Genomic DNA, 12566 nt, shown 5'->3' with positions numbered 1-12566 from the left:
CCAGTGCCTAGCATAAAGTCTCAGTCCTGTTTGCTAAATTTTCAAAACTGCTAACAGTTGTAAACTTACTTCAGTTTAATAATTTATATAGCTTCTTACCTCCAAACTTCCAGAATGTGCTGCCCAATGTAAAGGGGTAAATTTATGGAGAATGTCAACTTCATTAATGCAGACTCCTCGTTCTACTATATCTGAAAGCTGCTTTACATCTCCAGCCCGTACTGCATCATGTATGTTACCAAAATGCACCTTCTTCCGGGCACCTATTGAAAATCAAATTGCTTAACATATATTACAAAACTTAAAAAAAAAAAAAAAGATTAAAGCAATGATTCAACAGAAAGCACAAAATCACTTTGGTTTTCCAAACAATTTACCACAAAGATGTTTGTGATTAACATCTCAATCAGACTTCCATTTCAGCTCTAACACATAAAAAGCACCGAAGTTATCACTCCCATAGGTAGAGGAAAAGCTGAACAAACAGAAAATCAACAACTTTTCTTGGACTCATCAGAGAACCAAGGTCTCAGGGCCAATTGCCTCCCTGAGTCTGGAGAGACACACAAATACAGAAAAACACAAACAAGTTCAGCTTACCTGGAGCCAAAGCCACTGGAGCCATAAACTTCAAAGCACTGAAATGGTAATTTTGACAAATTGCTAGAGGCTGGGCAAATATTAGCCTATGAGTGAGAACTCTTTGGGGCCACAGTCTTAGAAGGCCCCCACATTTTCATAGATTTTTGTCCCACCAGGGTAAATCCCACCAGGTTATCACTGTGAAAAGTCAAAAAGAATCACTTCATGTCTTTGTCAGGGAAAGGGGGAAAGTAACCATTTTGAAATATACCCAGTGCATTCTCCTTAAGAGAGACCTACTCTCCAGTGATTTTACCAGAGCCTTATCTCACATAGGCTGATATATTCTATCAATCTATTTTTCTTATCCTTCTCATATGTACTACACTAAGAAAGGAATGGCAGGTCACATGTTTACTTCATACACCCAGTGGTCTTATATTTTATAATTTAATGTTCCAAACATCGAGACTACATTGTGACTGTGAAATATTTTAATGTGTACCTGAAGCCAGAAGGAACAAAGGTATCTAAGCATGAACAAACAGTTGTTGGAGGAGAAAGAAGAAGAGAGTTTAATCAAAGCATTTCCTAAACAAAAAGACACGATTCCTGACCTCAAATTGTTTTCGAAAGAACTCACCAACATTTCTGGTAGATAATCTATGCAATCTGTACTACTACTTATCTATGTATATCTCCTTTCTCCACAACTCAAATGTTAATTTCTTGAGGGCTGGAATCATATCTTACACCACCCCTTAACAAAATGCTGCACATTTTATTCAAAAATCCTTTCTGAGCATCTACCATGTGCCAAGCACTTTGATATTATTGAACAAGGAAAGGGTTAAGGTATAGGCAGGGAAAGACTGGGGGCTCCTGGCTAGGCTCTGAGACTATTCCTGGCAGGCAGAAGCGCTAAGACAGAGTGAACAGGATGTAAGAAAAGACCACCTGGCTTCGGATGCTTGGGAGTATTCTTCTTTGGCGGCTACAGTGTATCACAGAAAATGACCAAACCTCAAAAAATTAAGTCATTAAGGGTGTTATCAATAGTCCTTGCTCAAACCAAGATGGCACAAGAATCCCAAGGCCACAAGTTTCCCAGTCAGTTCTCAATAAAAGATAGCCACTAAAAACCCTCAGTGGCAACCCTCTCACTCTCGAGAGCTTTTTCTGTATCCTTGCTTAACAAAACTCTACCGCTTTACTCACTCTCCTTTGACTATGAGATTCATTCTTCGATTCCATGAGACAAGAACCTAGCTCTCCCACTTCAATATGATGGAAAATGGACATGGATTTAATACATTTTCTTTCCACCAACACTTTAAAATCTACTTGGATATAACATAACAATAAAAAATTAAAAAAATAAATAAAATAAAATCTACTTGGATAAATTCGATAAAATAAAAAAAACTGACTGATGCACTAAGAAAGTACAGGTAAAATTAAGACTTTGGAGGAGTAAACATTTAAGCAAGACCTTGAAGAACAATTAAGATATATCCATATGGGGAAGGGTGCAAGGAAGGGACCAAAAATAACCAAGCCACTTAATAAATGTTTAATGATGTTAATCCCTTAGGTCAGACCTTCATTCTTCTCCTTTAAACTAATACTACAAGATCTACAAATGATGTTCTACCCACTCTAATCCACTTTATACAGAGACACTATCCTGATCACTTCATGCCTCTACTCCACTAACTGCTTCTGGTTATCCACTGCTGGTCTAGAGAACAAAGTCCAAACTCTCAGAATGACAATATATGCAAGCCCATAATTTGGCTCCATCTAATTTTACGCCTTTTTTTTTGCACCCCATCCCATCCCAATTCATTCATTCATCCACCCATCCATCCACTCAACATTAATTTGGTGTCTACTATAAAGATAAAAAGATGAAGACAACATGGTCTCTGTCCTCAAAGAACTCACAGAAAGATACAAATACAAATTATAAAATAATATGGTAGGAGCAATGACAGAAATAGTCATAAAAACTTATGGAAGCACAGAAGACATCTAACGCAGCCAGGGTAGGAAGAAAGGGGGCACAGAACGGATTTCTGGGGAAGGTAAGATCTAAAATGAATCTTCAAGGATTAGCAGGAGTTTGCCAGGTAAAATGGGGACAGGGAAAGGCAACCTAGACAGCATGAACAGTAGGATGTGATCAAGAAACCACACACACACAAAAAAAACAAAAACAAAAAAACCCATCCTATTGCTGAAGGGGAGCAAAAAGGCAAGACTGGAGACTCAGGAAGACCATGTTAGAAGAAAGCTACAGTAGTCTACACCAGAGAGGTTGAAACCCTCAACTAAAAGAGTGGCAGTAGGAACAGAAAAGGAGACAGATTCAACAAATATGGAAATAGAATGAATTGAACTTCGATGCATACAGTGGATGAAATAAGGAGGAGAAATAGGATGACTCCAAGGTGTCTGGCTTAGTTACCTGTAGCAGACACCAAAGGACAGAGAGGGCAAATGGATTCAAAATCCTATTTTGCACATGTTGATCTTGAGGTGCCAAAGGAAGAGTTCCAGAAGGGAGCTGTATATATGAGTCCGCAACAGATCTCAGTGTTAGGTGTCTCTCAGTATTAGTTTTTTCTGATACCCATCGTCACCCCATACTGAAGCCAATAGCACACTACTCTTTATAATATTCATCACACTAGTTATTATTTGCTCAGTATTTATCTTTCTTCCTAGAAGGTAAGGAATGTGCCTGTCTTCTTCAGTGATATAACCTTAAGATACAACAAATAGTAGGCACTCAATTAATATTTACTGGATGATTGAGTAACGCAGAATTCACTAGGGTTTAAGTCATAGTACACGGCCAGAAAAAAAGCGCTAGTGATGGCATTATCTCCGGCGGGGGGGGGGGGGGGGGCAGCATTTAAGGAGAGGATGGAAGAAAAGTCATCTAAGGGAAAGGGAGAGTCAACAGAGTGGAAGGAAGAAAACTAGGTAAGTCTAAAGTCATCTCCGCGGGGTCAAATGCTGCAGAGAAGCCAAGAGTCCGTAACATTTAACAAGCGTTTATGTCAATCTGGGCAAGAAGTTTCAGGAATAATGCAGGTGGAAAGAAAGAGAGGAACGCTGAAGTGAAGGAGGATGAGAAACAGATGAACAGCCTTGGGACCCACTTAAAATAGGTCAATTAAGGGAAATTAGGAGTCACAGCTGAAAAAGGAAACTGCCAGAAAGGGCCAACGCTGTTGTGGGTGAAATGAGAAAAGCACAGTGGCAGAGACAAAGGTAAGCGAAGTAGTCTGACTCACACGGGGTTGCAGTCTCCCTAGAGGAGGTGGAGGGGCCTGAATCGGACACCCCTGGCATGGTGCGATCCCTCGGACTCCGGGGAGGACTCGAGTCCAGGCCCCCGCTGCTGCGGCGATCTTCACTTGCTGTCACCCACGAGCCACTGCAGTGGCTGCCGTCGTCGTCGCTAAGACCGGGGACCCGGTCCTCCCTGGTTTTCTCCCAAGAGCTCCGGCAGCGGAAACCCTCGTCTATACTTTCTCTCTCCCAGAAGCCACGGAGGCAGCGGCTGGCGTCTACGCTCACGCTCACCTCGGAGGAGTCGCTGGCCGCGTAGCCGCGGTCTTCACTTACTCCCTCCCAGGAATTACTGAGGCTGTGGCCGCCATCGACACTCCCTTCCTCCCAAGAGCCACTGAGGCGGCGTCTGCAGTAGTCACTGCCTCTCTCCCCGGAGTCGCCGGGTTGGGGGCCCGGGACTTCTCTGACACCCTCCCAAGAATCACTAAAGCAGAGGCCGCGGTCTTCTCCGACCAGTCCCTCACAGTCACTAGTTCGGTGGCTGCCGACCTCACTTAAATTCACGTCGCTGCTGCTGAAGCCTTGGGCTCCCCTTACTCTCTCCCAGGAGCTGCTGTGATGGCGGCCACCATCTCCCGTAAGTCTCTCGCGAGAGACACTGCCCAGGTCTTCATGGACTCTTCTCGAGTCACTGCGGGAGAAACCGATGTCTTCACTTAGTCTTCTTGTAGAGCCCCGACAGAGGTGGCCGCCGTCTTCACGGATTCTTTCCCAGTCTTCGCTGGGACTAAAGTCCTGGTCTTCGCTAACTCTTTCCCTTAACTGGCCTCCGCGTTGGCCGTGTCGGCCGTTGATCCTCCACACGCGATGGCTACTGAGGCGGCCGCCGTCTTCGGTTACTACTCCCCGCGAGTCGTTCTGGCGGCGGCCGCCGTGGGCTGGTACCCTCTCCTCGGAGTTGCTTTCCAGCGTCTCGACTCCAGCCAACCTGTTGGAGGGGTGGTGGAGCCGTTGCCTTGGAAACGGGTAAACTTCCGGCGTGCTGCCGTCATTTCCACTTCCCCATGGCCTTGCGTCACTTCCGGCTTCCCCTCAACCTTTTTCAAGGCTTCGCCTTAGAGAAATCGGAGGATGGTAAGAAGCCGTGTTCGTGAAGTTCGGCACGGTCTCACATCCAGCCTATCTAGGCCCTGTCTCTCTAATGGCCTACCATCCATCGCGCTTTCCATGCCTCAGCGACGCAGGTGGAGACTCCAGAACTGCAGTTGCGTAGGTGACCTGTGTGGCGCGGGCCGGGTGGGACCTTTCTTCGTCCTTGGAAAACCTAGTATAATTTTTCAGTGCTTGTTGGAACATTGAAAAAAATATGTGCGTAACCTAGCATTTCACAGGTATGGAGAAAGACCCAGAGGAAAAGTTAGCAGCTGCAACCGCTTTCATTATTGAATGCTTGTTAGTGCCAGGCTCTTGGGTAATTGCTTGGTGCTTAATTCTCAGAATAATTTTGTAAGGTAGGTGTTGTCCCTGATTTGTAGGTGAGGCGATTTAAGGTATCAGTAATTCGCTAAGGACAAACAGGTAAGTTGTGGAGCCAGTATAAACACAGGTCAGTAGTCAAAAGACTGCCCCAGGATTCCTGACTCCCAACTCCAAGGTTCCTTTTAATGTAAAATGTTCCCTTTCAACAGTTTGGCCCACATCTTTTTCTCTAACCTTATTGCTTAATGTGTATTCTTCCATTCACTCTTTATTGAAAATACAGGGGAGTGGGAGGGGGCATCTGGTTGGCTCAGTTGGTAGAGCTTGCGACTCGATCTCAGGGTGGTGAGTTCCAGCCCCACGTTGGGCGTGAAGCCTACTTGAAAAAGGAAATACATGGGTTTAGCAGCGGAGAATAGAGAAATTAGAATTCTCTGCCCTCCAAGGGTATCATCCACCTTAATTCCCCTTTCACCCTTTTTTGTTTTTCCCATCCTATTTCTTTGCCACAGGTTTTGTTCTTAAAACACACTTGGGAAATTTCCCTCACCCTATCTTACCTCTCTTGAAATACAGTAAATTGACTTTAACTTCCATAGCCTCTTGTAATATTGGTAATATTAATTATTGCCATTTGCTGAATTCCTGTGAGTTTGACACTGTACTAAATACTTTATATTAGTTTTGTTATTTAATCCTTAACATAACCTACCAGAACAGTATTACTCTTCCTTTTTACAGATAGAGACAAAAAGCACCAAAGTTAATTGCCTGAAGATTCGCAGCTAGTATTAAGTACCTGAATTAGGTGTCCAACCTAGATCTTTGATTTTGCTGGACATACTTCTCAAAGTCTCTGAATTTTCACAGCCTTTATTAGACCACTATCGCATTATATTAAAATTACCTATTTAACAGTTGATCCTCACCCCGACTCCCCAAGGACTCTGAGTTTCTGGAAGGTAGGGACTGTATCATCATTCATCTTGGTTTTCCTGACATTTGGAATACTTAGTTCAAGGGGAGGGCTTAGTAGCTGTGGTGTGGGTTAGCAGGTGGCTTGACAATCAGTTATTTGTCTGGTGGATGAACTGATAGAATGAAAATCATCTTTTTTTACAGTTGGGAGGGAATTTGGGATTAGTCATCCCAGTCCCCTTATCTTTAGAAATAGGGCAACTAAGGTGTTTTGTCTTACCAGAAGTCTATTGAGTTATTAATAGGGGCCAGTTTCTAAGCTAAATGATTTGCAAATAGTTTCAAACTTAATCTGTATTATTATTTCTGTTTTTACAGATGAAGAAACTGCTCACATGTGGCCAAGATCACATAAGTAGGAGGTGGGGAATTGAACCCACTCTGACTGACTCCAAATTAATACAGAGTTTGTAGCCACTTACATAATAATGGTAAAGGCTTTGTTTATTGTGATGTTGTATGGATAAATTCACTGAGGGTCAGCACATCCTTAAAGGATGCACAAATGGCAGGAAGGATCAGAAAAGAAAACCGAAATAGCAGAGAAGCAGAAAAAATAAAATCTCCCAAAATAAACTTAAAGGAATTAATAAAAACAGATACTAATGAAATAGAAGATAAAATTAATAATAGCTTCTGTTTGAAAAGAACAATAAAGAGGGCACCTGGGTGGCTCAGTCAGTCGTTAAGCGTCTGCCTTCAGCTCAGGTCATGATCCCAGGGTCCTGGGATCGAGTCCCACATCGGGCTCCCTGCTCCGCTGGAAGCCTGCTTCTCCCTCTCCCACTCCCCCTGCCTGTGTTCCTGCTCTCGCTGTCTTTCTCTCAAATAAATAAAATCTTTAAAAAAAAAAACAATAAATAGACACTTAGCAAATCTAAAAAGAAAAGAAAGCAATATTTGGAAACAAAGGGAACATTACAGATACGAGGGACTTCCATAATTAGAAGTGAACCTAGAAGAGCCTTATACTAATAATCTTGAAAATTGACTTGAACAATTTTCCAGGAAAATACAAATTTCAAAATTGGCTCAAGAGTTAGAAAACCTGAATAAACTGATAATCATAAAAGAATGCCCTATATATATCCCTGACAGAAGTCACCAGGAACAAAGCATAGAGAAGATTGGAGTATGTCCCAACTATGAAAGCATAACCATAGCGGAATCGAAAAAAACAATAAAATAAAACCTAGCTCAGTCTCACTTATGAATACTCATGCAAAAAACCTAAGGAAACAATGAAGCCAACAGTGCATTTAGAGAATGATGTCATAACCAAGTTGGGTTAATCCTACCAGTACAAGGATGGTCAACATTAGACAAGTAATGAAAATTTTCTACATTAGTAGATAAAGGAGAAAAACTATATGGCCATAAGTGGTAATGAAAACACTTGAAAAATTAGCATCTATTACTGATTTTTAAAAAAATACAATTTATATTAAGCAAGTAACAAAAGGAAGCTTGCTTAACTGGATGAAGGGTATCAACCAGAAATAAACAGCACACTTAATGTCATGAGCCAGGTTATATCTCCTGTCATTCATACAATTCAACATTCTTCTGAGACTTCTGGATCCAGTATAATAGTAATAAGCGAGAGAGAAGTAAGGTATGAAATTGAAAAGGACGAAATTAAGATAAATTAAGATAAATGGTATCGTTTACCCGGAAAATCTGTAAGACAGGAAGATGGTAAGCTGTCAGCAACGTACAGAAGATTTTTTATAAACTAGATATAATCAACTTTTAAATGTAAAGAACTCACATTAGCAACAATGGTGAAACATTCTAGAAATCAAGAAATAAGCAAAACCTACCTTAAAAAACCATAAAATTTCATTTATGGATGTTATAGAAAATCAGAATAAATGGAAAAATCTCCTGTGTCCCTAGATAAGTAGGCTCAGTGTTGTAAAGATAAGATTCTCTTCAGATTATAAATTTGTTGCATTTCAAGTAAAAATTCTAACAATTTTTAGTGGAAATCAACAAGATGATTTTTTATCTGGAAGAATGTAGGTGCAAGATTAACCAAAACATTTTTTTAAAAAGAAGAATGAGGGGCGCCTGGGTGGCTCAGTCGGTTAGGTGTCTGCCTTCAGCTCAGGTCATGATCCCAGGGTCCTGGGATCGAGTCCCGCATCGGGCTCCCTGCTGAGTGGGGAGCCTGCTTCTCCCTCTGCCCCTTCCCCCTGCTCATGCTCTTGCTTGCTCTCTCTCAAATGAATAAATAAATCTTTAAAAAAATATAAAAAGAAGAATGAGAACTCACCCAAATACCCATCAGAACTACAAAGCTAGGGTATTTGTAACAGGGAGGTACTGGAATAGGACCAAATAGTGGAACAAACTAAAATTCAGAAATAACCCCATGTATACATTTATTATAGAGGTGGCATTTCAAATAGAAAAATAAAAGCTCTTCTTCATATGCAAAAATTTCAGAATTAAAGATATTAAAGTTCTAGAAGAAAATACAGAAATTTGTTTTACATATCTAAGGCAGGCCTTCCTAAGCAATGCAAACTCCAAAGATCACAGAGAAAAAATTTATAAACATTTAAAAGGCTACAAGATACATTAGCATGAAGTTGAGACCAGAGGTAGACAATATTTATTATCAAGTCTGAGAGTAACTCTAGAAAAACTAATGAGCAAAAAGCGTGATTAAAAATACCAAAAGCAGGGGCGCCTGGGTGGCTCAGTTGGTTAAGCAACTGCCTTCGGCTCAGGTCATGATCCTGGAGTCCCGGGATCGAGTCCCACATCGGGCTCCCTGCTCGGCAGGGAGTCTGCTTCTCCCTCTGACCCTCCTCCCTCTCATGCTCTCTGTCTCTCATTCTCTCTCTCTCAAATAAATAAATAAAATCTTAAAAAAATAAAATAAAATAAAAATACCAAAAGCAAGTACACCTGAGACTAATGAATGTTGTATGTCAACTATACTTCAATTTGAAAAAAAAAAATTTACTCAAAACTCATTGAGAAAGAATGCTCTTAGCACGTCACTATGATAAAAAACTAAAAGATGGATAATGAGTGTTGGAAGAGGTCGGAAGCCTCTGCTGGTGAGATTTTAAATTGGTGTGACCCATGAAGGACAATTTGGCAGTATCTGTCAAAACTCTAAACATACATTACCCTGAGTCAGGAACTATCCAGTTGTAAAATCTTCAAAATAACGTTCTGTTGTAGGATAGTCATTGCAACGTGTTATAGTTGTAAATAATTAGACACTTGGATATACGTCAGTGAAAGAATGGCTAAATTATGCTACATTTCTATGAAATACAGTTTAGAAATGAAATCTACATCATTAACATAGGAAAAGACAGTAAATGAAAAAAGGCAAAATGTATGTAATCTTAGTATTTTAAAATTTCTTTTTAAAATTTTTTTTTACGATTTTATTTATTTGACAGAGAGACAGCGAGAGAGGGAACACAAGCAGGGGGAGTGGGAAAGGGAGAAGCAGGCTCCCTGCTGAGCAGGGAACCCGATGCAGGGCTCGATCCCAGGACCCTGCGATCATGACCTGAACCGAAGGCAGACGCTTAATGACTGAGCCACCCAGGCACCCCTTCTTTGTAAAATTTTTTTCAAAGAATCTATAGGTGATTAACTCAGTACTTTATAGAACAAGAAAGATGTGAAAGGAGACTTTTTCTGTATTGATTTTTTAAGTTTTACAAAAATTCTTCCTAAATAAAAATACAGAAGCACAGAAAAACATGTTATATAAAGCAAGAGAAAGTACTTTTAAGGAGTACATGGGCCAGGGAAGATTAAGAAGCTAAGAAAAACACTGGTTTTGGCAAGGAGTCATTAGTAACACTCAGGAGTCAAGATGTAAAAACCCAGAATGCACAGGATTTCAAGGTAAGTGAGGGACTGATTAAAGGAAATGTCTCAAGTGAAGCATTCCAGAACACAATGAAGTGGGCATCTCAGCATTCCAGAGAAGTGGAGCTCTTTGTAAGTAGGAAACTTATGGTTCCACCTCTGTTTTTTCAAAGAAGGGTCTGCCTAATCTCCCATAAACCAGCTCTTTGCGTTTAGTTCCAGAGGAGGGAGCAGGGCCAACCCCAGGCCGAAAATTCAATTAAATGTGTTTTGGTAACCAACTTCCTTCTGCCTAAATACTCTCTTCTCTTGCTTCCCAGGCATTCTTGCTCTCCCTTTGATGCCCACCTCCAAACTTTCACCCTGTAGGTGAACTTTTTTGCTCTTAACTTGCTTTTTCCCACCTGCACAGCAAAGTGACCCCATGTAGGATTAGGAGAAAACCCTACTTCTGCAGAAGTTCACGCCCTTTTTGATAATAGCCTGACTTTCACATTTTTACCTCCAGATTACCTCTTTAGTCTGCTAAAACTTTCCACTTCCCTGCAGTTAGATGCTGTGCATTTTTCTGAATATTTCATATAAACCTCTTGTAGCATTTATTAGTTGCTAAATAGGTTGTAAATAAAGTCTGCTGGGAGAACAAAACTAGAATCGTCTATTTTAGGTTAGTTGTTGCTTGAAAATCTTTGAATTTTTATTATATGAGTTTTTTTTTTTTGCTAAAGCTTATTTTATTTTTAGCTAAGTAACAGATTACTTTGTAGTATTTTCCAGAACAGTAAAGTTAGAACTAAGTTTTAACCAATTATGTTAAAATCAGAACATTGTAGAGAGTATAAACAATGAAATTTGCAGGTTTTAGGAAATAAAATGCTTTTATCTGTTCTCACAAACTTCAACTGTTACTTCAAAAAACAGTATTCCATCTTACATAAGGCTTTCTTTGGTTTTCCTTGCTACACTTTCCGTTGTAGATTACTCATTCTAGTTCCCAGTAGTAAGTGCTGACTATTACTTTTCCATCTTTTGGGGCTACAGTTCAGTGTTGCTTTCTAGATCAGTTATCAGATCTAGCTGTTCATTAAAATCAACTATGGGGTTTTTTTAAATTCAGAAATAATTGACATTATTTTCATGTATAACTATGGAGCTTTCTAAATGGTAGAGGGATCTGAATGAGAATCTACTAAATGAGACCCTCCAGAGATAAACAATCTGTTCTTAATATTCACTGACTGTAATGCGGTGAAATTTGGGGGCCACACATCTAAATCACTACCCAATATCCAACCTCCTACCTCAAAGAAAAACTAGGAACTGGATTTTCATTTCCAACTATAAAGACCTATGATCATCTCAGAGGAAGTATTGTCCCTCTGCCACTCCAGAGCTAATTCCTTTTGTGCTATTGATAATCTCTTTTCAACTCTGACACTGGTCTATCATCTGTCTTCAAGTCTCTCCAATTAACTCCTTTTAACATATATGTTAACATCTTTTTGTCTCATTCTGACTACAGTTAAATTTCCAGTTAAATTTCATAAAGAGTAGCTCTTACAATTTTGTCACCTCTCACCCACACAACCCATTGCAACTGGTGTTAACACCCATACTCACCTGTTCTTCAATCAGTTGTTAGAGGATATTTCTGTATCGTTCCATATTTTCTTGACTTTGTTTACTGCCCATTCTTCGAAATTTTTTTACCATTACGTTTTTTTTTTTCCTCAATGGTGCTTTCTTACCCTTCTACTTAAGAGTCTAAATGTTTGCTCCTCAAGGACTTGACCCTTGATATGGATACTCTTGATACACTGGTAGGTTTGAATGTCGCCTTTTGTCATATACTTTTAAGCATTTGATAAAAGTTATGATCCCCCCCCAAAAGAAGACAGAAGAAAATTTTGCCTATGTTTTTGGATTAGACCCCAGCATTTCTTCCATGACACTGTTCGTTTATATTCATAAGTTCAGCTATCACACAATGTTTTCACCTCTCAAATCCAGTGGACACCTACCAGTTTTTCTTACTGAACCTCTTTATAACATTTGACAATCTCATAAATTTCTATTCACTTGATTCTTAAAAAAGATGCAGATAGGATTTGTTTAAAATTTCTGGTGGCTCCCATGCTCACCAGTGTAATACAAACTTCTAAGCATGACCAAAAAGACTCCTCATAATCTATTCAAAGTTGTTGGATTTTAACCATATAAAAAATTTTTTGAAAACACATGTTTTCAAGCCTTTATGTTTGCTGTCCATTCTCCATAGATACCCTTCCCACCAGTGTGGACTCCTAGTTATCCTCCAAGACCCAATACCCCAAATACCACCACCTCCATAAAGTCCTCCTTAACCCACTTCC

The 12566-nt window shown here is 40.2% G+C and overlaps 1 protein-coding gene and 1 long non-coding RNA gene across 2 annotated transcripts in view; one reads left to right on the top strand and one right to left on the bottom strand.

The window, feature by feature from the left end:
* ANKRD42 (ankyrin repeat domain 42) overlaps positions 1-4910 on the bottom strand; it is a 75332-nt gene extending 70422 nt beyond the window's left edge. The window contains exons 1-2 of the mRNA XM_078058607.1: positions 3888-4910; positions 100-263 (exon numbers count right to left, since the gene is read on the bottom strand). Of these exons, the coding sequence (XP_077914733.1) occupies positions 100-263; positions 3888-3945 (222 nt within the window). The 5' untranslated portion in view covers positions 3946-4910. The remainder of the gene's footprint in view (positions 1-99; positions 264-3887) is intronic.
* Positions 4911-4934: 24 nt separating this feature from the next.
* LOC144379451 (uncharacterized) lies at positions 4935-6774 on the top strand. Its single transcript, XR_013442502.1, has 2 exons — positions 4935-5157; positions 6664-6774. It is a non-coding gene; the product is annotated as an uncharacterized LOC144379451 (long non-coding RNA).
* Positions 6775-12566: the final 5792 nt, after the last annotated feature.

The sequence above is a fragment of the Halichoerus grypus genome, chromosome 11 (assembly GCF_964656455.1).
Source record: "Halichoerus grypus chromosome 11, mHalGry1.hap1.1, whole genome shotgun sequence".
NCBI classification, from domain to species: domain Eukaryota; kingdom Metazoa; phylum Chordata; class Mammalia; order Carnivora; family Phocidae; genus Halichoerus; species Halichoerus grypus.
This window is presented reverse-complemented; position numbering and strand designations above follow the sequence as displayed.